The 27094-nt window shown below is 42.1% G+C and overlaps 1 protein-coding gene across 2 annotated transcripts in view; it reads right to left on the minus strand.

The window, feature by feature from the left end:
• SYBU (syntabulin) overlaps positions 1-23122 on the minus strand; it is a 44945-nt gene extending 21823 nt beyond the window's left edge. Inside the window, exons 1-3 of one of the 2 annotated variants that reach the window (XM_061994886.1) lie at positions 23024-23122; positions 22621-22807; positions 8539-8736 (exon numbers count right to left, since the gene is read on the minus strand). In XM_061994886.1, the coding sequence (XP_061850870.1) occupies positions 8539-8736; positions 22621-22807; positions 23024-23050 (412 nt within the window). In that variant the 5' untranslated portion in view covers positions 23051-23122. Of the gene's footprint in view, positions 1-8538; positions 8737-18816; positions 18911-22620; positions 22808-23023 lie in introns of those variants that run through there. The other variant, XM_061994887.1, reaches the window with a different exon arrangement.
• Positions 23123-27094: the final 3972 nt, after the last annotated feature.

Consider the following 27094-nt stretch of genomic DNA (forward strand, 5'->3'; position numbering starts at 1 on the left):
CTAAGCAACATCAACAATATTTTTTTATGAGGGGGTGGATTATAAAATGTGGGACAGAATTAAAAGTTTGCTTTTCTGGTCCACTTTAATTTACCAGGAGCTTGTAGATTTGGGTTCAATAACATGAAACACTTTAAAGCTGAAACACTCTTTATAGCTTCTGCTTTGCTTCTACTTTGTTCGAAAGAAATACTTGGCTATTCAAACTTGTTTTCCACATCAATTCAAGCAAATTTGTTTAAATTAAAGATTTAAATCTAAACAAGTTCAAACTAAAAAAAACCAAACCAAAAGTTGTGCTAATAACTTTTAGCTTTTGCCCAAAATATTTATATTCTGATTATATTTCACTATTATCTCTTGGAAGTTACAGAATTCTTTTTTTCACCGACTTTCTTTTAAAAAAATAAAAAAAAAATAAAAGAGACAGATACTGTGTTTTGCTTCAATAAGGCTACTAACAGCAGAGCTGTAAGAGACCTGATGAGGAACATAGCAAACAGGGTGTTGGGCTGACTAAATGTGGATATCTCCAGTGCAGACACACATGTCCCTGCCAACCTTGGTCCCATTTTTAGTCAACAGAGAGTTAGTAATAACCACTGAGTTCAAGGTACTATTTATCTTATCCTAAAGTAAATGCTTATACATTTGGTCAGAAAGACTGTGCACTAGATTCACTGATTTTATTCATTTTGTCTTCATTAAAACAAAATAGGACCTCAGTGCACTCGTGCAGGTGGAGGCAACTACATTACAGATACATAACTGATGTCAGATAAATTACAGGCCATCTCTGTTCTCCTTAACTTGGCTTGAGAATGTGAATTCACATCTCCCTCATCTATGAAATAGCTCCCATTAACCCCCAGAAGGGGAATGGCAGACAGAGGAACTCCAACAAGACCATTCCAAAACTGCCACCAGGAACCAACGTTCTGAAGCATAGAGGGAGGGAGGAGGGGAGGCTATGCAAATGACAGACCCTTCAACAGCAGTTTCCACTCCACCACGTCCAGCAGTTGCCTTACTAATGGTGCCAGTTGCCTTCCAGACCTCTCAGCACCAACAGCTACAACACACCAAACCTTTGCAGGGTGAGGTCCCTCCACGCTCAACTCTGGGAATCAAGCTTTGAGGATAGCATAGGCTGGAACCCAGATATGGCCTCTTCACTCCTGGAGGGCAAGAGGTGTACGTTCATCTCCCTGCAAAGCACGCCTTGGTCCTCTGGTACCCATGGCGACCGAGTCCTTAATAACTCCCTGTGCTGGCAGGTCAAGTAAGCAAATCTACACAGCACCATAGCAACAGACGTGAAATTAAAGCAAATTCCATCAGTAAAACATGCAGGAGAGCTCAGTGCATACAGAGGTATTAGCCGTAAACGCTTTTATTAAAAAAAATCAGCAGTGGCTCTTTTGTGTGGGCTCGAAAGGCAAAAAGAAAGAGGAAAGGCAAAAGTAACTGAGGAGAAGGAATAGAAAAGTGCTACAGCTGTATTTGTTATATCTGTGTTAGAAAAGGTCTCAGAAATGTTATTGTCCCAAATGAAATTATTAGATGTGCATACAAGAAAGGGGGAAGAGTGAGAGTAAAATGATACAGGAAAGAAATGTTGCATATTGTTGGATTTGAACATCCGAATGGTTATTGGCTGTTACCAGGTGCGGGGCAGAAGTGAAGCATTCGAACCATGTGCTTACATCTGAGAAAGATGACCTATGTCATATGCTTCCTCCTTTTTATTGCCAAGGTGATGTTTTAAAAAGCAGATGGAAAGCCTTCCAGAAGCACACATAATTAACCGTTGGGTATCTGCTCTTTGCAAAATATTGAGTTGCTTAACAATCTAATGCTCAAGTTAAAGCCATCTCCATCAGGTTACTCAGTGAATCTGGGCTTTGGCTTTTCCGCTTTTGCACTTGCAAACTCTTCTGCATTCCTCACTGAATTTATGCTTTACACTTGTCAATAAACATGGGCACATCAAGAGATTGTATATTATTAATTCAAATACTTAAGGAGGTACAGAAGAAATAAATATGTGGAGACCATGTGGTCATAGGCAAGATGCTCCATCATTTCTTATCAACTTACTACACTATGTCCATCTTGAGAACATTTTTTGTTCTATGACCAATTATTTGAAGGTGTAGCACATTAACCAATGTCAGTATTCTTACAGCAGCCACATATTTCACTATCTGAAAATTCTCAGGAATAGAAGTACGAATCTTCTTATCTTCACAAGTAAGGTTATGACTGCTTGCAGGTTGGGGGTATGGTGCACTCTGTTCAAATTCTGTATGTGTAACCAGGTTAAATGTTCTTTGATATATCCTTGTTCTTAATTATCTATCCCCTAGAAAAAGTGCAGTCTTGGAATGTGGGTTATAAAGTACTGCTAAGTAAGTCAGAGCAGAAAGAGAGACACAATACACTGCAGTAACCAGTCTTTCCCCTTTGTGTGATCCTGCGTCTAAAATGAGGCACACTAAATTATTTTAAGCATCAATCAAGCCAAATTGCTACCTCCAAATACAAGTTTTCTCCTGTGTTTTTTTTTTTTTTTTGTCTGTTGGTTTTTGGTTGGTTGGTTGGTTTTTTTAACAGCCAAACAATGTGACTTTGTCTTAGCATGCAGAGCACACCAGCAGCATTAAAAAAAGTATTTCAACATAAGAGGTAGAAGTACCAAGTGGTAGCTGTAGAAAACAATTAATCTCTTTGCATGCCATAGGATCTATTCAAGTTAGCACATTCTGTAACTTGTTTTTTGTACTGTGTCAGTTGTTCCTGAACAATGGGCACAACAGTACTATTATTTTTCCCACTGCTTGCAGAAATTTGGTACAGAGAATGAAGAAAAGCCATGCAAATGCAAGACTTGGGTAATATTCCATGCAAGATTTTAATATTACAATAATACAAGACTCTTGGATAAATGCACTAGTAAAATAATGTCTTCCTAATATTTTATTGGCCTTCAAACATAAAACAAATTCTTCTCATTGCATCCTTTTGCAACTGGAAAGGTAAAGTTCTTGACAGTGAAATATATTTCCAGAATTACCTCTTCAAGACAATCTTGCAGAACTTATACATCAACTAATCTGTTTTTCAAGTGAAGCACATACATACATATCAGTCAGACACTATTATTCCCATGCTGTCATACTAAAGAGACAGTACAAGCTAACAGAAGATCTGTAAAATAATTTAGAAGATCTAAATCAGAGCTTTACGTTTTATTTTTAAAATAATCAAAGGGACTGTCTTAAGAATACATACATGGAAATACAGCAGCTAGTAGCTAACAGCTAGTTTTACAGTAATGGATTAACTATCCACTACTCTTGCTTGCACAGCATGTCCCAACAACAAGTTCCTGGTCATCTGGTGTACTGAGAATCTAATCCTCACACACTAGATGATACAAAAAAATCAGCATGAAAAACATAATGCTTTAACAGCTACATATAATTTTTCAGCTAACACCTGCATTTTCTATCTAACCTGTTTGGCTAATGTAGCTCCAACATATTCCCACATGCCCACGGTCATTTTCTTTGCCTCCTTTTTGGTAACTATCATCAGCTCCAATGCTGATTTAAAAAAGCACCCATTCCTACTCAGTACTCACAATCAATTTAAGGCAAATACAATCTGCTTCACTTGTCTCTCCTAAAACTCCTAATAGTCCTAAATCCTTCAAAGATTAATGTGTTCAGACTGGGAAATCCTAACCCAAGGCTCATTCACTCATGACCTGATAAATTCACCATCAAGGAGAGAGGATCATACTGGCAACACATGCCAGTGTAACATTACTTACTATGGCTCGAAGTGAAATGATAACTTTAACTGAATAGTGAATGGTAAAAGTTACTTTTAATTTTTCTTTTCATGTCTATGAGCTTGTTGTAACTGAAATGGTGGCACACAGACAATAAAGATAGGATAGGAAAAGGACAAATTAATGCTGTCCAACTACTTAGCTACAGATCTAGGTGATGCACTATTTAAAGGAAAAATGTTTGGACAACACAACCACAGAATCACTGGGAGTGGAAGGGATCTCTTGAGACCACCTAGTCCAAGTCCTTGCTCAAGCAAGGTTGACCAGGACCTAGTTGAGTTTTGAGTTCTTCCTCGGATAGAGACTGCATCCACAACTTCTCTAGGCAACCTGTGCCCATGTCTGACCACTGTCACAGTAAAAAAAAAAAATGTTTTCTTGTGTTCATCTGGACTTTCATCTTGTTTAATTTCTGATCATTGCTTACTGTCCAATAAACATGGGTGCTCTATGGGGAGGAAGTCTTTGAGATTTGCCCAAGATGTGGGCAAAAGTTGCAGGAATTCAGGACAGATCTTTGCAGGAAGAGTACACCAAGAATGTGAATATGTAGAAGTGTTTAGGCTCCTTTTTATCCAATTATGGAAACTGTGGAATTCAGCACAGAACCTTGATATAAAATTAGAACTAGTATTAATTAAGCTTTTTGTGCCTTTTTGCAAGATCATTTTTTGCAACACATTTTCTGCAACACATTTTCTGTTCTTTCAATATTGCATAAATGAATCACATACAAAAGAGGGAACAAGTTCTAAAATCCTGAAATTAAAAAGGTTGTAACCTTTTCCTGGAGTGAAAGTTTTATATCTTCCTTAACGTACTTGTTCTCTCCATCTATTCCTGGGAATGCAGCCACTGATTTTAAGCCAAATTTGCCTATAATACTGCTGATTTGGATTTAATGCACAATAAAAAACATTGCTAGCTTTCCCAAATGAATAACATCTTCACGTTTATAAATCTTCCAGAGGTTAAGCAAGATGCAGTGATAATACATTCCAGGATTAAGTATGGCTTGCTATGCAAACAACATAAATTATCAATGATATCCAAATCTAGCCTGTTAATTCTTCAAGAGCTGAAGATGACTTAGGTCCACACAGCAATGCCTTAGGCTGTTAGAGAAAAAAAAAGCTATGTTGTATTTCACATTATGAAGTATAGAAAAGAAAAATGAAGTGATTTGCTAGAGTAGCAGAAAAGCATTGGAGCTTGGGAACAGCCTAAAGAAAAGTCACAGGGTTCATTCTCGCTGCGTTCCCACTCTGACATTTTCCAAATTATCTAAATTTTTGTGTGAGTGTTACTTCTGAGATTCAGTATGTTCCAAGAAAACAGTCCTGGAAACAGACAAATTTTCAGAAAAATGACAGGCATTTTGAGGGTGCACACTGATGGATGTACTCACCTACAAAAATGTAGTACAGGACAGAGTCTGGTAAAGATAGCGGTAGGCTGGATTTTTTTTCTCATGTCTGGCTCCTGCTATGTAGTCATTATCACAAGACATTTCAGATAAATAAAAAGTAGAGATCCTCTCCATAAATCAGTAAGGGTTTTTGGTAGAGAGAAAGATACAATGCAGGGCTCTTTCTGTGCTGTAGTTTGAGGCCCTCAGCTGTATGCAGAATGAGGTTACATACAATAAGGACACATTGCTGTTCTTCTCATCCTAGATCCCACTTCTACTGCTCCCCTCCTACTTCCTGCGAGTTTTACTGCATAGCAAAGCCTCCTCTTTGTGCAAGGAATAGATCTTCCTGAATAAGCTACCAGAAATTCATGTGCAAGTAGGTCATGGGGACAGGACTAGGATCCACCCCAAGACAACAGATAGCAACGGATGACAATTACATTAACCCCTGTGGCCAACAGTGAGGAAAACGACCCCCAGCTGCCTCCTGACATGCTCTCCATTTAAGGAATGTCCCTCACCAGTGTCAGCTCTCACACTGACTACAGTGTGTTTTTTTACAACTTTTCACTATAAAAGCCTGAGATATTTGACTGGAGGAACTTAGAATTACTCTATAAATCAGATCTGGTTCCTGCTCAGAGGGTTTTGATGGATCTCAGGAGTGATATGCTTGAACATTAGAGACATACTTTCTGACCTCAGATATCAATCAATGCAGAAGTACCAAGACCTACAGAATGGCCCAACTACAAGAATACCTAAGTACTTAAACTAAGTCAGTTCAAAGACTTCAAATATCATCAACTAAAATGAAGATGTCTTAAACTATTACAGGAAAAAGCTAATAACAATATTTTAAACTATTACAGGAAAAAGCTAATAACAATATTATAGGTCAATTTAAGTGTAATAATTGAAAGCCATTAATGAAGTAATTTATTGAAACAAATTCATATCTCTTTTTCCATGTGTATAGGACTCTTCAGTAGAAAAAAAAAACTTTCAAAATTCTTTATCCCCATTTGCTATCCTACATTCATATCCACATACAAAATGGTTGTGGTAGCCATGACTGCAGATTCGACTGTCATGTACTTTATCACTGCATTCTGCCTGCATTAGATTCCTTCTTTTAATGGAACAGGAAACAAACGTTGAAAAATATTATCTACCATCCATTATGCAGAGCAATGAGAGTCTGGGAGCACTCAAGTAACACAGTGCTATGAAATGAGCTGAAGAGCTTGCAGGCATAGTGGTAAGTCAGAATTAATCAGCCCTTTCAATGACCAAGTCAGCGAACAGTTTTTGCAACAGATTTTCTACTGTTTCTAGATTAAACATGGTGCTGGTAAATCTGAGTTGGCTCTTCATTAAAGTAAACTGCTTCCAGAGGTAACATGACTCTGGAAACAGTATAATCAGAAGGTACCTGAGCTCATAAACCAAGTCAGTTCTGCAGCTAGCTCTGTAGAGAGTCAAACCCCTTTCTGTTTCCATGATTAATTAACAGCACAAATACTCTGACCATTTGTAATCAAGAGCGGCCTGTACATGAATCAGAAAAATATTTCTACTCATTAAAATTACAACAGCCAATGACACACTAGGATATTTAGTCTCATGTACTGGATTTGCGTGGCAAGGTTTTGGTAGCAGATGAGCTACAGGGGTGGCTTCCGTAAGAGGCTGACAGAGCTTCCCCTATATCTGATAAAACCAATGCCAGTTGGCTCCAAGATGGACCCACTATTTGAAAAGGAGAAGATGTTACTGCACAGGAGAAAATTGCAGAAAAGAAGTGTGAGAATATGTGCGCATAACAACAACTCTGCAGACACCAAGGTCAGTGGAGAAGGAGGGGAGGAGGGATGCTCCAGATGCTAGAGCAGGGATTCCCCTGCAGCCTGTGGTGCAGCCCATGGTGAGGCCTTGCCCCTGCAGTCCATGGAGACCACAGGGGAGCAGAGATCCATCTGCAGCCTGGAAAGGACCCCACACTGCAGCAGGTGGATGCCCAAATGAGGCTGCGACTCTGTCAGAAGACCACTGGAGCAAATTCCTGGTAGGACCTGTGACTCCATGGGCAGAGGAGCCCACATTGGAGCAGGTTTGCTGTCAGGACTTACGACGCTGTGGGAGATGCACACGGGAGTGGTTTGTGAAGAACTGCAGCCTATGGGAAAGGCTCACATTGGGGAAGTTTGTGGAGGACCATCTCTTATGTTAGGGACCTCACACTGTAGCAGGGGTAGTGAGAGGAGTCATCCCCTTGAGAGGAAGGAGTGACAGAGTGATGAACTGATTGCAATCTCCATTCCCTGACCCCTTGTTCCATTGTGGGTGGGGAGGAGGTAGGGACCTGGGCAGAAGGCAGAAGTGGGTGGATGGTGTTTTCAGATTTAGTTTTTATTTCTCATTACCCCTCTCTGTTCTAATTGGCAATAAATGAAACATCCCCATTGAATGGGGATAAACATTTATTCCCAATAAATGAAAATTTATCCCCAAGATAAGTCTGTTTTGCCTGTTACGGTAATTGCTGAGTGATCTCCCTGTCCTTATCTTAATCTGTGAGTCTTTCATTATATTTTCTCTCCTCTGTCCAGCCTAGGAGTGGGAGTCATAGAGCATCATTGGTCAGCACCTGTCATCCTGCCAAGATCAACCCACCACATCCTGGATGTGCAAGAAACAAGTGCTGATTTAGTTGGTGGTCTGAGGTGGCCCATTGGTAGGCAATGGCAGGCATGCTTGTGATTCAGCCAATGCAGTATGGATCTGCATCTTCATAACTCCCACATGTAGGCTGCCACTTATCTTGCTTTGGTTTCACATTGTATCCCCAGAGCTATCACAGCATGGCAGTGTAAACTTTAGGCAGGATTCACCAATAAATCCTACAACATCAGATGACTATTCTTCTTTGCTTTGAAAGTAAGAGTCATTTACCTTTAGACAGTGAAATATGTGTGCAATTACCATGAAACAGGATAAAATCCATTTCAGTTTTTATTTGACATCACTATTGAGCCTCATAAAAGAAAGCAAAGATGTCAATTAATTACATTACCATGAAAAATCTAATACTGATACTATTTTCAAGTCTTGCAGGTGGCTTCAATAGAAAGAACTCAACTATCTTTTTTTACTTACTTTCAGCATTAGTGGTATCATAGGCAGCAGTACACAATGTATTTAGACACCAGTCAGTTAGAAAGTATAATAAAATAAATTAAAGGAACTATAATGTACTCACCAGGCTTTACAAGGCTTGTCTTTGTATCCTTCTTATATCGAACTAGCTGTGGGTTCCCTTCACTCATTGTTCCCGGACTGAATTTCTTCCCGGAGAAGTCTCCATCGCTACCAGTGCAAAAACTGATTGGACTGTTTCCAGCATCAGAAGGAGTCTTAACTGGAGATACTGACTGGCTACTAGGACAGCCAGTGTCATCTGAAGAGAAAAGGGAAAACATCACTATTTCTAACTAATACGTGATTGTTAGCAGATTTATTTTTAAGTGTTTGTACTACAAATGTTTACGGTTAGTTATGTGATAGGTACAACCTTGGCTCTGAAAACTGGTGAGATGTTATTAGTTTCTCTCATGTTTTAAAAAAATCTTGAATACACTATATGGTAGACTAAACTGGCAAGTACTTGTTTCACTAAGTCTGACAAAACAGAAAATCAGGGGCTACATAGTGAAAACTCAGATGTAAGATAAATTCTTCTGAGTCAGCTAGGTTAGCAAACATTATGGTGCAAAGAAATGCACATAAGACACAAGAATGCCTTGTGTAGCACACACTGCATGAAAAGCAGGCATGGGCTACATGCTATCCTTCCAGATATGTTCCTATCTGAACAAGACGAAAATGACACACAGCCCATATGCACAAAGTCAGGATTTTAATTTAACTGGAATTCATACAGATTTATATATCTTTTTTTCCCCGTTTGATTACAGAGCTCTTCCATTCATGACAAATGTCTGTGAAGTACCTGGTTCTGAAGAGGCTGTGTTACATGCAGACTGCTTTTGTTTGAAGCCAAATTTCTCTGAGGGCACACCAGTGCTTCATGGCATCATCAGCCATCTCAGGAACAGATCCATATTCCTGACCTCTAAGAATACAAACACTCTAGCTCTTGCAATTAAATGCAAAGTAAGATAGATGTCTGAGTCCAGGTGAAACCCACATATCAAATACCCTCTTCATCTATTCACATTTCCCGTAATCTTGAGTAATCACAGCTCCCATAAAAGTCATGGTGATTTTAGACATACACAACAAAAACAAATGGGCCACTCTAACACTGGGAAGCCTTGAATATTTACTCTCTTGGACAAACGTGTTTGTTCTTAGAGCAAAATGAAAGCTGTCATCTTACTTATGCAACTCCACTCTCCTCCCGGTTTGTTATCTTTACCTAACATGAAGCTCAAAGGATTATGTGCAACTTAGCCAAATAATTTGCATGACCATATTGCACTTACCACTTCTACCCTGTTCATCATTGAGGTCACACCTGATCTTGCAATGAGTTTTGCATATGCAGATTGTTTAAAAAGTCAATGACTTTGCCTTTATGGGGGAAAAGAGGCACCTCATAACTATCTAACCTCTTCCCTGTCTGCCTTCCCAGTGCAGGAAAGAGCAGTTTTTGATGTTGTTAACTGTTTCTCCCTCAGTACAGTAAAATAACCTCATCTTTTCATGTGAACCATGCCTGGCTGGTTACCCTCCCTCAGCTATTCCAATGTTCTGCTGCTCATTTCTCTGTGTCTTGCTTCCAATACCAAGCAAGATACCCATGGTTGGCCCATAAAGACAGCCACGGCCTGTGGTGCTGCAGTGCAGGCCTCCACAAACCACAGCCAGTGGTGCTGCAGCTCAGGCCCTGCAAACCACAGCTTGTGGTGCGGAAGCTCAGGCCTCCGCTAACTGTAGTTTGTGGTGCTGCAGCCCAGGCCTCTGCAAACTGCAGCCTCTGGTGCTGCAGCTCAGGCCTCTGCAGGCCACAGCTTGTGATGCTGCAGCCCAGGCCTCCACAAACCACAGTTTGCAGTGCTGCAGCCCAGGCCTCTGCAGCCTGGCCTACTGCCACAAGTGCCTCCCTAGGCACAAAAGGCAATAACAGTGTAATGCATCTAACTCCTACACATCAGCTCAACTAAGCCTGCCACCATCTTGCTGCTGCTTTTGGAGTGTGGCCAGCAGGTCAAGGGAGGTTCTTCTCCCTCTCTACTCTGCCCTGGCGAGGCCTCATCTGCGGTCCTGTGTCCAGTTCTGAGCTCCTCAGCTCAAGAGGGACAGGGAAGTACTGGAGGGAGTCCAGCGCAGGGCCACCAAGATCATCAGGGGAATGGAACATCTTTCATATGAGGAAAGACTGCGGGAACTGGGGCTGTTTAGTCTGGAGAAGAGGAGATTGAGGGGTGATCTTATTAATATTTATAAATATCTAAAGGGTGGGTGTCAGGAGGTTGGGGCATCCCTTTTTTTTCTATTGCATCTAGCAACAGGACAAGGGGTAATGGGATGAAGCTGGAACACAAAAAGTTTCACTTAAACATAAGAAAAAACTATTTCACTGTGAGGGTGAGGGAGCAGTGGCACAGGCTGCCCAGAGGGGTTGTGGAGGCTCCTTCCTTGGAGGTCTTCAAGACCCATCTGGACATGTTCCTATGCGACCTGATCTAGGTGAACCTGCTTCTGCAGGGGGGTTGGACTAGATGATCTTTAAAGGTCCCTTCCAACCCCTACCATTCTATGATTCTATGATAAATAATCCCTAGAAAAAAAAATACAGGAAAGAGAAGATCGATAATAAGGATTTCAGCCCATCCACACATCCATCCTGACTAAAGCAGGATTTTTGCTTACATGACTTTAGTTTGTTTTTTATTCTATTTCCATCAACAACACAATATAACTCAACACAGAGAAGAAAAAATGTGGCAGTTTACTCCCAGGTCCGGGTCCATTTCTGTTTCTCAAGGGTTTAGAATCTTTTCTGCAGCCTGAATGGAAGCTTCCTACAGGGCAGTGGATAAGCACGTCTGAGTCAGCTTCTGAATTGCATTTAAGCAGCTCCTTTAGCTATGTGCAGAGTGTCTTCTCTTTAGAAGCACACAAGCATTTATAACCAAACACATTCAGAAAAAAGTGTAGCTTCATGTAGTTAATGTTTAACCTTTCTACTCATACTCTATATGGCATATCTTCAAAACTTTGTGGTTAAAAAATCCAAGAAACTATTTACTTCATCTCTCCACCAATAAACTACTTGCCCAGATTCTGCAGACCTCACAGTTGTGTTTTATATGGAAGACATTGTGTACAAATAATTCCCAAAGCAATAGAGATGCTACTTGGAAGAACCTCAGGAGCTGATAAAACCCTTGAACAATGAAAGAACTAAACTAAGGTGTTAAGAATTAAGGCATTAAAAACCCCAAATATGTAAAACTACCTGGAAATTGGGTAGCTAAAGAAAGCATATAAAAATAGCATTTAAAAAAAATAAAGTTACCACTCCACCCATTACCTCTAACATCATACTGGTGACACTGTATGGTCAGATTATGTCATACCAACATATCCTCATTTTAGAGGTTTCAGCTTTTGTTGCAATGGAGCACTTATTAAAGGAATAAATGAGCTGGGTACAAAGAGCAATACCACTTCTCTACTTGTGACCTTTAGACACGCCGATAACCACATGAGCAGTCCCATTACAGCTGAAGTAAATAGACGATTTTATTGTACTCCCTCTCCTCTGGTCATGTATTATTTTTTATGTAATGTGTAACTTCTACTCCTTCTACCTACTATTAGCCAGAAATGTGAACAAAATTATAAATTTTCCAAATACAGGTTAAACTACAGAGAAATGTTTTTCTGTGACAGCCTTTGGAATAATCAAAATGTTTACCACCACAGAAAGGAACAGCAGTATACGAAATGCCGGTGCTTACCACCAAACAAAGCTCTGCTCTACGCCTCCCACCTCCCACCTGACCTCCAGCTCACTGCTCCAGCACAAGGAGAAGTCCTGGTGAACACTGAGGTGCTATCCAGTTGCTCAGTGCAAGCCATTGCCTTTGTTCCTCCCTGCTACCTTAACAAGCTTTTTAATAGTATTTAATATTGTGGGTGAGCTCCACACAGGAGTGCAGCACAGCTGCCCATGGACCCTGACAGCACACTGAGGAGATGCCCACCCTGCTCACCTCACAGCCAGCAGCATCTCCGCTGCTCACACGCAAGAAGAAGGTAGCCACTGTCATGGCATGGGGCCAGGACTTCCACCTGACCAGAAGCAAGCCAAGATAAGGAATCTATTTCCAGGTAGGCAATAGGGTAACAGGAGCAGACGAGCCCACAATAGGATTCACTTTCTGTTAAAGACATGATGTGAATGTGGTTTTCAATGCGGTCAGTTAAGGATTCAATCCTAGAACTTGCCAAGAGTTTTGCCTCAGTAAGGACTTCAGGTCCAGAGTTCTCAGGAATACAGATTTACCTGATTTGACTTCTCAGGAATACAAATAGACTGGATCTACCTTCTCAGCCATATAAGCATCAGGAAAAGAGAAGAGAGAAGGCTGGCAAATACTGCTATGAAAGTTCATACTTCTAATCTTGCTTATTTACTTGTACAAGAGGGAAAAGCACATACATTTATTACACATGACTTTCATCACTTTCTTAGCAATATTCACTGTGTCCTTTTTTCACTGTGGCCTCTGAAGAGTGTTCTGGGAACAGACTTTCATCTGCTCAACATCAGCTGGATTTCATCACTGAAACTTGAAGTTCAACCCCTCTCCCAGATCAGACACGCCTGCCAAGTTTCAAAGCCAAGCACGGGACAGCGTCTCCTCAATCAAACAATCAGGGAAGTTGCTCAGAGCACTCTTTACATTTGCATGCACTGACTAACTTTCATATAGTAAAGTATAAACAATAGTGTTAAAGATGATAACACTCTGACATACATACAAAGTGACAAAAATACTGTTCACATGGACTTTAATGCTATACATTATGACATAACAATTTTCTCTGATTTTCTGGCCACAGAGGCTTTAGAAGTTTTACTAGAATATGCCTGAGATTCCTCTTTAGAGAAATACTGCTTTTTCCTACTGGCTTCAAGAAATACTGGATATACAATCTGTTTATATATGCATCTCCTTATATACATCTAAGTAATTAATGATGCTGTCACCGGGGAACCACTGATATTTCTACTTCCACTCCCAGCTGCCAGATCTAGTTGTGCACTTTTATGAGTCTGAACTGTCCACCTCCTACCTGATCCCTATTCTGCTCTTCTGCTTTCATCTTAAGGTTCCCTTGACTAACATTTAGGTTGTACATACTCTGCATTTTCTGAATTAAACATGGGCCTCTAATGAACTTTAAGTGTTCAGTGTACCAGGGCAAATGCAGTTTCCTGATTTTTACTTGATGTCAGGTAAATACCTCATGGTTCCCTTTCCATCTTCCCAGGATCTGTTAGTCTTGGTAGCCATGGCTCTGCCAGGATGCTGCACTGCAAGCTGGCTATGGGCAGTGAAAGGGTATTTCTGAACTTTTCAAGATGATCTCTCAATCTGCTTGTCTGCTGCACTTTTTTGGACCCACTATGTATCTATGTATTGCTTTGTTCTTCTTTTCATGACTGGTCTTGTAGAACAGGGGTGTTCTGTGGATGAACAAAAGCTGCTGAAAGACACCAAAGGGAACACATCACCTAGCTTCCATCGGTAAGGCTCTTTCTATATTAAATGGACAGAAAGAGGCTTCTCTGGAGAGTGAGTCAGAATGGCAGCCTAATTCAGTCTAAGCCATCCCACTGCTCTGAGTCATTGTCTGGAGGATCTCACCTCTCTCCATTGACTAGCGCAGCCACCATGTAAGGGCTCACCACCCAGTCAGAAAACATTGTTAACAGGAGAGTCACAATAGCATTCTGGAACAACTAGGCAATACAATGAAAGCAGAAGGATGAAACATAATAGTGTCAAATGTGTAGTACATGCAGAAAGACAGAGGTGGAACATCACAGAATCACAGAATCTTAAGGACTGGAAGGGACCTCAAAAGATCATCAAGTCTAACCCCCCTGCCAGAGCAGGACTACCTAGAATGGGTCACACAGAAATTCATCCAGGTGGGTTTTGAATGTCTCCAGAGAAGGAGACTCCACAACCCTTCTGGGCAGCCCATTCCAGTGTTCTGTCTCCCTCAGAGTGAAGAAGCTTTCCTTGTGTTTCTTTGGAACCTCTTATGTTCCAGTTTGTACACATTGCCCCTTGTCCTACCATTGGACATAACTGAGAAGAGCCTGGATCCATCCTCCTTATATCCACACCATCAGGCACTCATCACAACACCAAAGGCACTCTGAAGGCACCCTCATCTGCCCAGCAATGACTTAGGGAGCACAGCTTAAGGTAAGAAGTGTGAACAGTCTCCTCAGCCCCTATTGATGCTGAAACATTTCACTTTTATTACAGCCATTCCAATAGGTGATTGCCACTAACAATTTGTCACTTGCAAACCTGCAGAATCGTACAGACTATTGAATAAAAAATGAATAATTTCAATAAAAGTAGAGTCCAAAAATTCTACTCATTTTGGTCCTTCTGATCAATTCTAAATTTGTTTTACAGTTATTTTTAAGATCTCTTTGGGTTGGTGTTTAAAATTAATCAGAACACCATGTGCTTGTGGGACAAGTGTCTCACCAGAAGTCAAGCACACAAAAGCAGAGTAGAAGAGCAATCAAAACTATAGCCTTTCCTGAAAAGAGAGGAGGCCTCCTTATGCACAATCCTGCTAGACAAATTAATTCCACACTGAATCTCTGTGTCTCTGCAGACAGAACTTGAATTAACTATGCTCCATTTTGCCTATGAACAAAGGCAAGCTCCACCACTCCCTGAGGTCACCCAGAGAGGCTGTGCAATCTCTTGTCCTTGAAGGTGTTCTAGACACAGGCAGACAAAGCCATGACTGATGTGACGCTGTGCTGGAAACAGGCCTGCTTCAAAAAGAAGGCTGGATGAAGTGATCTCCAGAGGTCCCACACAACCCACATGCTTAGGATAGTACTTTTCTTCCACATCTGTTAGATATTCTACTGCTGGGAAACACCCTGTTTTTCCCAGTCCACCTTTCAAGCTGGAACTACTGGATTTAATGTTCTAGTAATAAAATCCAATCGAGTAATGAAGTAAGTAAAATCAAGATTAAACATCTTCAGATCCTTGTGATTGTTGCTGAGGTTCCTGTCATTAACATACAGGCAACTTTTACACCTGTTCTCACCAGCCCCTTTGACCTTGCTTCCACCACACCCACAGGCTGTCCACTAATGGTAACTACTGAAAATTTAGGATGGATGCTGCCCACTGAATTTGGTAAGAGGTCCTTTCTGCTCACTTACAGCATGGCATGAATGGTGGCAGGCTCAGGTTGTTTAAGAGAAGGTGAAAGAAGATGGGTGGACCTGCTCTTACAGCTTGAGCTTCTTTTACAATGCAGTATTTCCCATAAACATAAAGGCATCTGATCTTGACATCTGACTGTACAATAGCCAAGTTACACTGAAGCAGAAAGTTTTAATTGACTCAAGTGGCAAATCTACTAATCTTCCTTTTATTTGAACATTTCACTAGCAAGCAGGACTGATGCGAGTTCTGGGAGAAAATATAATTGTGGCTTAATGGCTTTGTCATGACATTTATAGCAGCACTAATGGTATTAGTATGAAAAAAGAAATGTATAAAGGCTTACTAGTAAAAATATCAATAAAAATAGTGCTGTTACTAGGAGAGCTCTGTGGTCAGGAATAGCACAGCTCCTGAGTTTTGATATCACATCACAGATAACATTGGGGTACAGGAGAGAGTCAGGAAAAAAAATCAATAAGAGTCTTGCCTGTTTGGTAGGTTTTTAAAAGCACTTTAGTACACCTTACTAACCTTTTCTGAGGACAGGAGCTGGAAGTGGAATCACATCTGCTACCTTTGGTGGGAGAGCCTTGACTACATCTAGTATAAGAACTGTTACCCATTTAATATTAACATTATGTGAAATATATGTATATATATAGGTGGGTTTCTTTGTGTGTGGTTTTATGCATTTAATTCCATTATGCAGCAAAGGAAAAAAATATTCTATACAATCTGAAGGTACCTTTATTTTTGGAAATAAAAATCTTTATTGGACCACATAGAAATTTGTACCTTTTCCTCACATGGTACCACACGTTATACTTCCTTATTCTCACACAGCTCTGCCTCCAAGGCTGACAGCACGAATGTGATTCTCACAGCTTCCACATTACATTGTGAAGTTCCACTGTTTATCTTCAAATGGATGGAAAACACTAATATGCTATCCATTGTGTTTTTATGCATAGTTATCTTTCTTTCTAACTGTCCCCAAGCCCAGACTAGCACTTAGCATCAACCCTCTCACCGTACTTGGTGAGACCCACACATTGGAACACTGTTCCAAAATGTCAATCGACCCAATAAATGTAGGGTGAAAACATGTCATGTAGATTTTTTGTCTCAAACCATCAAGAGTCTCTTTTAAAACAAAATAAATCAAGGGCTTGTGATTATAGTTTCATTCCTGCCACAAGTTGTGACGTTGCTCAATATGCACAACAATATTCAACTCAATAGAAAATTGCATGAAAAGCACTTTAAAGTCAAAGTATAAGCTTATGCATTGGTGGCAAAGAAAATACAGCAGGACACAGTAAGTTGTGACAAACAGGGTAGTAGAAAGAGAGAGGTACTGATTGTTCTCAGGACACCATCCAGAATGTGCCAGAGAGAACAGGAACTCTTCTGCTGACCTCAGAAGGCTTTAAAGGTTCACAGTGCTGACAGATACATAAAAAGGTGACAAGAAAGATGCAGAGGTCAAATATTTTGGCTTCCAGATGTTGTTGTGTGGCACAGAAACTAAAGGATTGTTACTCAGCAAGAAGAAATAAATAGTGAAGTTGAAAGGAAAGCAGGGAAAGGCCAAAAACTGAGGAACAGGCAGGCTTTGCTCTTTAGTACCTAGACACTTTTCTCATTTCCATGTTTGGAACAGATCTCTGCACTGCAGAAGCAGAACTGGTGGTTAACAATATGAAGCAATAATAAATTACTGCACGTAAGCCAGCCCAGCAGGAAATTCTCCAGGGAAGCAGCAGTGAGAAAAGGAAGCATGTCCCCAGCGTCGCCCTTACGCAGAGGCCATAGGGGCATTTTTAAAAGCAGATTCTGTTTCAACGTTTTTGAAAATGATTATCACAGTGCTTGCTGAATTGCCTTGCAGAGTGCTGCAAACAAATGCATTGGAGAAGACCTCCACTTCAGGAGCTTGAAAAAAATGGCAAAAGGACTGTAGTAAAGCATAGCATGAAGGACTGCAGGAAACAGAAGCTAACTTTCAGTACCATATACTTGTTCACTTCTAAGCATGTAATTTTGATCTAGTGACTCGGGCTAAAAAAACCCATCAAACAAACCAGTAAGGAATTATCTAAACAAAATATTTCTTCTTATAACAAGAAACAAGAAGAGCAAGAGAGCTCACTGTTTCTGTAATAGCCCATACATACGTGAATACATAGGCACACACCACAGAGGTAACTATTTTCAGTAATTTATGTTAAATATCTGGCCTCAATCTGTTGGTTTCTTAAAACTCTGCATATTTTTTTTCCTCTTTCTTTTTCTATCCAGAAACATACCTTTCAGTACACACATTAATGGTATAGCCTCCAAGGCTAGTTGGTTTACAATACAACCTACTTCAATGCTCTAGGAAAGAAATTATTTACCAGAGTATGAGAAGGTACAGATTTTTATTCAGTAACACCCATACAACCCTTTGCTTTGTATGTGTGGCTAGAAATACGGGTCACAGACTCACATGGCCTTTAATAAGTTTTTTTTTGACACACACATTGCAAACCCGGCCCCATCATCCATCAGCAGTTGGTCCAATCGGCAGACAATCTGTGAGTTCAAGGGGATCATGCTCAGGAGCAAGCGAGAAGGGAACGGTAATACTGAGGTTCCTCTTGCAACATCTATATCCCGGGGCTGACAGTGAAGCCATGGTACTGGAGCATATTTGTTGTGCCACCCATTTAACAACAATATTTAAACTGAATATTTACACCAGAAAAGAATATGTAATTAAGTAAGAATTTAACCCAGCTCTTGAAATTTCAAAGGAAAAGTAAAAAGGAAGCTTCTGCTCCAATTTTGGAAAACGTTATTGGAGTGAGTCACAATCATTCATGTACAGAGATGCTGCTGGTTTCCAATGGTCCATAGTACTATGCAGACTAGTCAAAGAGGTGATCTGCAGGTAAGCCCGAGAAGAGAGAAGCTGTTTGCTATGGCCATAAAACGATCTCATAAAGCCAATTATTAAATGCACACGCACTTTCTGCAAAGCTGTTATCCTAGTTAACACAGAGCTGCGGCATTACCTGCAGAAGTACAGGAGCTGGCTTCTGAAGAAAGGATGAAGGAAAGCTTGTGTGTCGTTATGCAGGTAGCATGTAACAACTCTTCTTCATAAGAATAAATTTAAAAGCTGAGCTATTCAGAGGCAGAAAATAGAAAAAAAAGATCCCAAACTAGCTTCCTTTTGAAATGAAACGCTAAACAGACTGTTCCTGAGTTCAGCCTGCCCAGCCTGTCTCTGATCCAATACGCAACTGGCTTGGTATCAAAAGGATGTGTACACAAAACCAAAGGATAATGCCCCGCCCCAGGGATCTTATTTCTTACAAGGCAAACACTGCAGCTGGAGTTACCAAACTCAGCCTCCCTCTTTCTCACAGCAGCCACTCAGCCATGGATCTGTGGGCTGATGATTAGTTCTCAGTCTTCAAAATCTCCCCCTCTGCCTGCCTGACAAGGGAAGTGTGCACAGCTGCTTCAAAGCCAAGTGCAACTTATGAGGAAAACACATATAACATGGGCAAATGCTCAGCAGCAGCTGAGCCAGATGAAGCTGCTGGGAGTGTTTTTTCAGCATTGGACATTACTCCAGTTCTGTGGCCGACATCCAAGCTGAAGGAGGGCAGTGGCTGAAGGAAAAGAAGTGCTTCTGTATCAAATGACAAACAGGACCCCAGATGCGCTAAGGCCTTAAGGAAGGATTGCACATGGTGACTGCTGATACAAAGGCTCACAGCATCCAGAGTGCAGCCGTGTGCACTTGGCAGAAACAAAGAAATTAAAAACACATCTTGTCAGGAATATCACAGATAACAGTCTCACTGTGTTTCATACGGACTTAGGCAAACTGACATAAAGCCTATTGCAAATAATTGACCAACATGGTCAGGGGATCCAGTCCTGTGAGATGAAGAGGAAGATGACCATGCACATTTAAAACTTATATAGTAGTAAATACTTCTTCAAAAGAAGCCATGCATTAAAACAAAGTGTCTCTTTTCTGCTACTAGGAGGTATTTTTTGCTGGTGCCACCATGTTCAAAGCACTGCCATGGTTCTCAAACCAAAGGTTCCTCCTACCTAAACCAACTATAACAAAACCTGGAAGACCCTGCTGCCCCATTTAGAGAGAAAGAAGAACTTCAAGCTTTCACTTATGTGTCAGGACCAATGTAAAACCAGGGAAAATTAATAACCTCAGAAGCTCTAGGGAATCAAGCAGGAAACACACATTTAAATAGACAATTAAAAAAATCATTTCATTGAGGGGGAAAAGAAATCTACTGATCATAACTGCTTGGTGTCAAAGGAAGAAAGGTAGAAGGCAACTTCTAAAGAGAAGGGTAAAGAGGAAAGGAATTTTTCCACGGGTCAGTTCACATTATTTGCTACACATTAAGAATCTTTTGGAGTTCTATGCTCCAAAGAAGTTATAAAAAACGACATTCATCCAAATGCTCATGAGCCTTTTTCATGCTGCCATCACACTGCTGTTTGTCACAGTATTCATCTGCTCATCTCTTCCAAATTTCTTACCTGCCCATTTTAAATGCACTTTCTGCACATGCCACTTCCCAGTTCAGATGGTATGTGGCCAGTGAAGCAACAGGAGGTGCAGGCTTAGGCTACATTCCCTCCACTCACCTCTCCATGCAGCTCTTTACCACCCCCTCCCCTGAGGCAGGAACCTGCAGTCAAACACTGCCGCTGGGGAATTTCAATCTAGACTAGACGAAGTGTGATAAGTGGAAGACAGGGAACAGACATCAGGGAATGAGGAAATTGGGCCAGTGACTGTTGTCATACCTGCATCACAGTAAAAAATACATCAAATCCATCAACAGCAAAACCACAGAGTGAGATGGAGGACATAGCTGATCTTAGGCTGTGTAATGTCTGAAGTCTTGCAGCAGTGCATAGTGTTTACCTGTATGGGTGCTAAAAGCAGCTTGAGAGACACACAGCTCTCAGCATGGGGAAAAAGCCAAGCTAAATCAACACAGCATTAATGGAATAAGAAAAGATGAATAAAAGAAATAAAAACTTGAGCAGCTGTGATTAAGAGACAGGATAAGAGACCAGCATCGCACTCTTGAATATGTCTGTGAAAGGTGCTTGAAAACAGTCAAGTTGTGATATCAGACCCACCCAGAGCACATACAAAGCTCCGCTGGGACTCAAGACAGCCTCTAGTGCAGTGGGACAGCAAGGGTCCCACTCTGTCTGGCAGCTCTGCGTTGAGTAGATCTGAAGAATGCGATACAAACCCCAAATATATAAAAAATAATGTCAGCAATCAGGATGAAAGGCTTGTCAACACACAGGAGAAAAAAAAAAACAGTATAAGAAGCAGCCATTTGGCAGAGATCATAAAAATACTGTATATTTCTAAGGGAGCTTCAAAAGATTTTACTTTTTTGTAACAGGCAAACTCAAACAGGTAAGGTGAAGGGAGTCAAAAGGAATGGGAAAAAGCCTTCAGCATTCTTACAGTGTTGTTTGTTTACTCTGCATTGTTCGTTGAACAATAACCAAATAGATCATTCCACTAAGCCCAAATTGCAAAATCTGCTGAAGCTAGACTCAAACACAGATATTGTGTTTCTCAGCTAGAAAAAGTGACTATTCTTGTACTCAGTGTTCAATATACTACTCTTCCTTAAAGGAATGAAAAAAAAAACCCTAAAAAAGTCTGATCCACTATAGTGAAGGCAAAGATAAATGTGTTTCTGGCTGTTATCAGGATAATCTTTGATAACTGAAATACTTCATGTATAAACAAAAATGGAAGTGCAGGAACTTGCTCTGATATTACCTATTGCAAACATACGTATTGTAATTCCAGTTTTCAGTGTTACGGTCTCCAAAATACTTTAACACTTTAATTTGGTTTAAATGAAACCCGAATTTTTAGTAACCAAAATATCTTCATAATTGCTACACACATATGGAGCCCAGGGCCTTTCTGATGAGACCCTGAGTGCTGTTATCCACGTGCATAACATGGCGAGGAGTTTCACTGAATTAAAAGATTACTCACCACTAGTGGGTATCTGAGTCATTCACTGCTAGTCGAGGCACTTAAATGGTGCTACACTCTTACCCAGGACAAATATTTAACATGAAAAAAATCTGTTTTCAAGTTGCCCCTGATGGAAAGGGATATACTCATTTTTAGGAGCAAATGACACTTGTGTGATCTATAGTTAGAAATTAGACATTTACTCGCGGAACATCACCCAGCCATTGCCCTCTCTAAAGAGAAGACATGCCTGGCTCACAGCCAGCAACGTGCTTGTCAAGAGAAGCCTGGATTTGCAAATAAACAAAACTGAATTCAATATAACAGAGAAAACTTCACCTACATATTTTGTCCCAATACACTCGTGGGGATCATCATCACAAAACCGAAATGAGCTGCAGTATCTGATCCACGTTTAACTCTCCTGCTATACAGACACCTTGCCTTACGGGCCTTTTGGAATGCCTCAAACCACGCTGAGTTTTTAAGGCAAATCTTTCTCTTTAAAGCAACTGTTCTGCTGCAGTAAACCGCCAACTTTTTAGCAGCGGAGAGCAGAACCCGAAATGGAAACATCTGGTGTTGCTTACAGATATGGATTAAAAGAGCAGATACTGGATTTCCCTGGAAAAATCAATGGTTGCCCTTCTTCCCCTGCAAAGCAGGATGCTGGTCAGGGCTCGGTATCAGCCGGACACAGGGATGCTGCGTCCGCGGCTGACAGCGGAGCCTTGGGGGTCGGCGCGGCGGGGCCTACAGCCACCCCTCGGCTGAGAGCCGGTGCGAGGGAGTCCGTCGGCTGTACCTGAGCAGAAGCTGTTGCTGCTGACGGTCCTGCCGGAGGCCCCGGAGGAGCTGGGCGGGTTGAATTCCCGGCTCTCCTCTTCCGAAAACGGCGACTCGGAAGCGGGCGATACCTTCTGCTGCGGCCGGAGGACCAGGCGGGGGATGCGGCTGCGGGACACCTCCTTCTCCAGCTGCGCCTTCTGCTCCTGCTCGGGAAGGGACACCCCGGCGTCAGGGGCCCCTCGGACGCGCCCTCCGCATCCCATCATCCTGGCTGGGACCGGCGATTCCTAACCCACTCCCTCCTGCCCCCGGGGGCAGCAGAGGCGGGTGGAGGCGAGCGTTTTCCGCGGTTCGCCTGCCCTGCTCTTCGCCGTCCCCGCAGCCCCGACCCGCCGCCCCTTCCCTTCCCAGCGCCTCACCTTGCTGCTCTCCCGCAGAGGCCCCATGGCTCCTCAGTCACCGCGCAGCCGGGAACAGGCACCTGGCATGGGCGAGAGGGATGCGCTGTGCCGCGCTGTGCCGCTGCAGCTGCGGCGCTGGGGGTGGCGGAGCGCGGCGCGGCCCCGCCGCCGCTCCCCGCCCCGGCACGTGGTGCCGCCGCCCCGCGGGGCTCGGCAGGTGCGGGCGGGGCGGGGCGGGGGGACGCTGACACCCCCTGCCCCGCACCGCATGGCCCAGGCCCCGTATCGCCCGGCTTATTGCACCGCATTGCCCCGCACCGCCTCGGCCCCTCATCACTCTGCACCACGTTGCCCTGGCCCCTCATCGCCCGACTTAATGCACCGCATCGCCCCAGCCCCGCATCACCTTGTCCCGCATCACGTCGCTGCGGGTCCCTCACCGCACCGTCGCAGTCCCGCATCACCTGGTCCCGCATCGCCCAGCACAGCTCCTCATGGCCCAGCCCCGCCAGCTGCCCCAGGCAGCTCCCTGCCCACTGACTGCCCACTCGCCATGGTCACAAACGGCGGTGAAAGTGGCTGTGTCCGGAGGCTGGGGTTGGTGGGCCGTGGGGGCCCCTTTATTGTTCTCCCAGCAAGGTACCATGGCAGATACGTAACAGGGCAGATGTTGTCAGTACAGATGTGATAGATCATAGAATCATAGAATGGTAGGGGTTGGAAGGGACCTTTAGAGATCATCTAGTCCAACCCCCCTGCAGAAGCAGGTTCACCTAGACCAGGTCGCATAGGAACATGTCCATCTGGGTCTTGAACACCTCCAAGGAAGGAGACTCCACAACCCCTCTGGGCAGCCTATTCCACTGCTCCCTCACCCTCACAGTGAAATAGCTTTTTCTTATAAGTGGAACTTTTTGTGTTCCAGCTACATCCCATTACCCCTTGTCCTATTGCTAGATGCAATAGAAAAAAAAGGGATGCCCCAACCTCCTGACACCCATCATTTAGATATTTGTAAATATTAATAAGATCATCCCTTAGTCTTCTCTTTTCTAGACTAAACAGCCCCATTTCCTGCAGCCTTTCCTTGTATGAAAGATGAATAGCTGTGTAAATAGTGAAATGCTATAGCATGTTCTCCGCTTCTTGTTATTCAGTGTCAGCTTTTCATGGAACACCTAGAGATGTAAAAACTTACTTGAGTCTCAGACAACACATTGCATAGTATATTAAATGATTGTCTTGTCTGTCTTCTCCTTCGTTGTGATAATTGCTGTTGACCCTCCTATTGATTAATGCACATGCATTAACCTTGTTCATCTGCTCCCCAGTGCGAGTCTCCTCAAAAGAGATGCATTTATTAAGCGGGACCACAGTCTGAGCTGTATGCATAGTCACACAAGGGCTGGAAAGTACTTCTTTTCCACAGAAAAAGATTATTAAATTCTTGATATGGAGCTCATTTGAGGTTCCACATAAACATCTGCTTATAGGACTTACTGAGCTTGCAGAAACTGTACTTTCAGCAATAGTATTTTGGACAAGGATTTCCTTTGAATGTATGTTTCCTTCAAATGGCCTCAACTCCTGCGGGAACTTCTGTTTGCTATTAGAGAGTAAATATTAAATACTGTCTCAAAAATAATTATGAGCAAATGTGTCTTTTCTGTGCAGTGCAGAGAACAGGCCATCAGCAATAGGAAAGGTGATGCATTCATCTAATCCTCAGAGGAAAGAGGACACTGGTGAGTACTGGCACACTGATTGCTGCATATACAAAGAGTTAGAATTACTAATTTATTAACCTGGCTTCAGGATTAGATCCATTACTTACGTAGAGCTCCAAGCTATGCTCTGCCAAAAAGATGATACCATCCTCCCCTGGCAATGTTAAGACATCTATAATTCAGAGAAGTGAGACAGTTACAGCTGAAAAAAAAAAAATCCTGTATTAAAAATTCTGGATGTCTATGAGGTATGTTTTAAACACTGGAGTATACCTTCCTGAGGCACAAAAGAGCAGGAAAAATCTTGGACCATTCCCTACTGCTCCAAGACTGTTTCCATGGAAAACGAATAATCAGAAATCATGTATTTTAATCACACAAATTTGCTCTTCCCTTCAGTGGAGACCAGGGCACCCGAGACCAGGCTTCTCTTGCGAGCCAGGCATGGCATGTGTGTGGTGGAAATTTCCCATGTACATTTAGAAAGCTGTTGTAGCAGTAGAAAGAGTAAGAAGAAGCCATGTAGCAGCACTGCTATTGCCATAGTAACTCAACTCGAGAGTTGATGATGATGATTCAATTGTCAGAGCCTGCTTTATCTTTTTCCACTTCAAGCTCAAATTTTTTGCCTCCCTAAGAAACAAGATCTAAAAAGTGAAGTCTTCAGACTGCCTCAGGATTCATAATGGGATGAGATTTCCTTTGATCTCCCCTTCTCTTTGCATAGAGATTTATAGCCTTACCATAAATCATAAAACAACCATTAACTTTCAAGTGAACATTTTTTTCCCCCCATACAGTCAATGTATATCTAAGAAATATTGAGGAATCAAGTAACTTCTCAGCTTATTAATTTTTTTTTTTACTGTGCACTAGTTAATCATCAGTACTGGCAGGACGACGTACTTGACATGACCGTGTGATATCACTCATATTCTGCTCTTAGTGTCTTTTACAAACCGTCAGTTTTGCTGTATTACCCATAAAACTAATTTCCATAACCAGTATGCAGTTCTGACCCAAACTGTATTTGCTGTGGAAAGGAAAAATGTTACACATTCGTAAAGGCCTCAGAAAACCTACAGATCACAGGCTTTCCCTTGCTCTACTCCCTCCTGAAAAATACCATCTCTCCAGGAAGCCGCAAAGGGCTGTGCATTCAGCAGACGCGCCCGGACGCGGGGAGCTGCCAGGGAAAGCTGGGCACTGAGCCAGACCCTTGGGTTAGACCTTATGCTTTCCTGAAAGGGGAGCAAGGTATGTGGAGCAGTTTTTATTTCAGGCTTTGCCACAAAGATCTTCACTCGGACAGAGTGCTCTTCCAGAAAAAGCTGCAAGGGAGAGAGGGTGAATTATAGCAGGTCATAGAGTAGAATTTGCTGTTGCCTCTGCTCCTGTTCTGCTGCTGCCTCTGAATCTCTTCAGTGGGAGGGGGATCTAATGAGGTTTTCATTCAGCAGCTTTCTAGCCAGCAGTGAGATGTCTCCTTTAGCACAAGCATAAGGAAGTCAATGCGTTGCTGCTTCCACACCTGAACTGCTAAAAGAAAAGCTTCACCTAATGTTTTTACAAAGCTTTATGTGAAACTTGCTTATTTATTCCCTTTGATGGTACATTGTTTCTAGATATCTGCAAATGCTGTTTTCCAGTTTTCTCTCTTGCAATGTAAGATTTGTGCTCACGAGCTGTCAGAGTAACAGCAGAATAAGAGCAGTCCAGTAAAGGTCTCAGCATCCTACTGAAGTACCCAAATACCTCTGTTAGAATCAGGCACTTCAGAAGAACAAGCAGAAAAATCCCCACTGCAGCCAGGAGAGAATCATTTAGAGCTCATTAATGCATACAGGGGTACCTTTACACTCTCTGGTGCAAGAAGTTTACTCAACTGCTAGCAGAGATCAAGTCTCACTTGAGACTTTCTCCATGGTACAGCCTTGTATACTGCCTTTCTGATAAGATGAATTCTCCTTTTCTGTGTAATAGTTCAGCTTGAGCAAGAAGGCTTCTTCTAACTGCTGACTCACTTTACTTTTGACCAGTCCCTCACAGAGTGGAAGACAGCAGGACTTCTAGGAAGTCAGAGGCTATAGTCTCCCTGGGTGGCAAAAGGATCAGAACCTGTACTTTTGGGGTTTTTTTGTATTTTTGTTTTTTTTTTTTTTGTGTGTGTGTGTGTAGTAGTTAAAAGGCTGAACAATGTTTTCTGACTAAGTTTATTGCTTGGAGAATGCTGGTCCAAAACCAGGCTGACTTGTTCCTCAGACTGGGACGGATTCAAGTTTTTTATAACACTGAAAGCACTTGATGAAAACCAAAAAGGCATTTTGTGATCTTATGTTCATTAGGGTTAAGTGGCTTCCTA

Source organism: Colius striatus, chromosome 4 (genome assembly GCF_028858725.1).
Source record: "Colius striatus isolate bColStr4 chromosome 4, bColStr4.1.hap1, whole genome shotgun sequence".
In the NCBI taxonomy this organism is placed as follows: domain Eukaryota; kingdom Metazoa; phylum Chordata; class Aves; order Coliiformes; family Coliidae; genus Colius; species Colius striatus.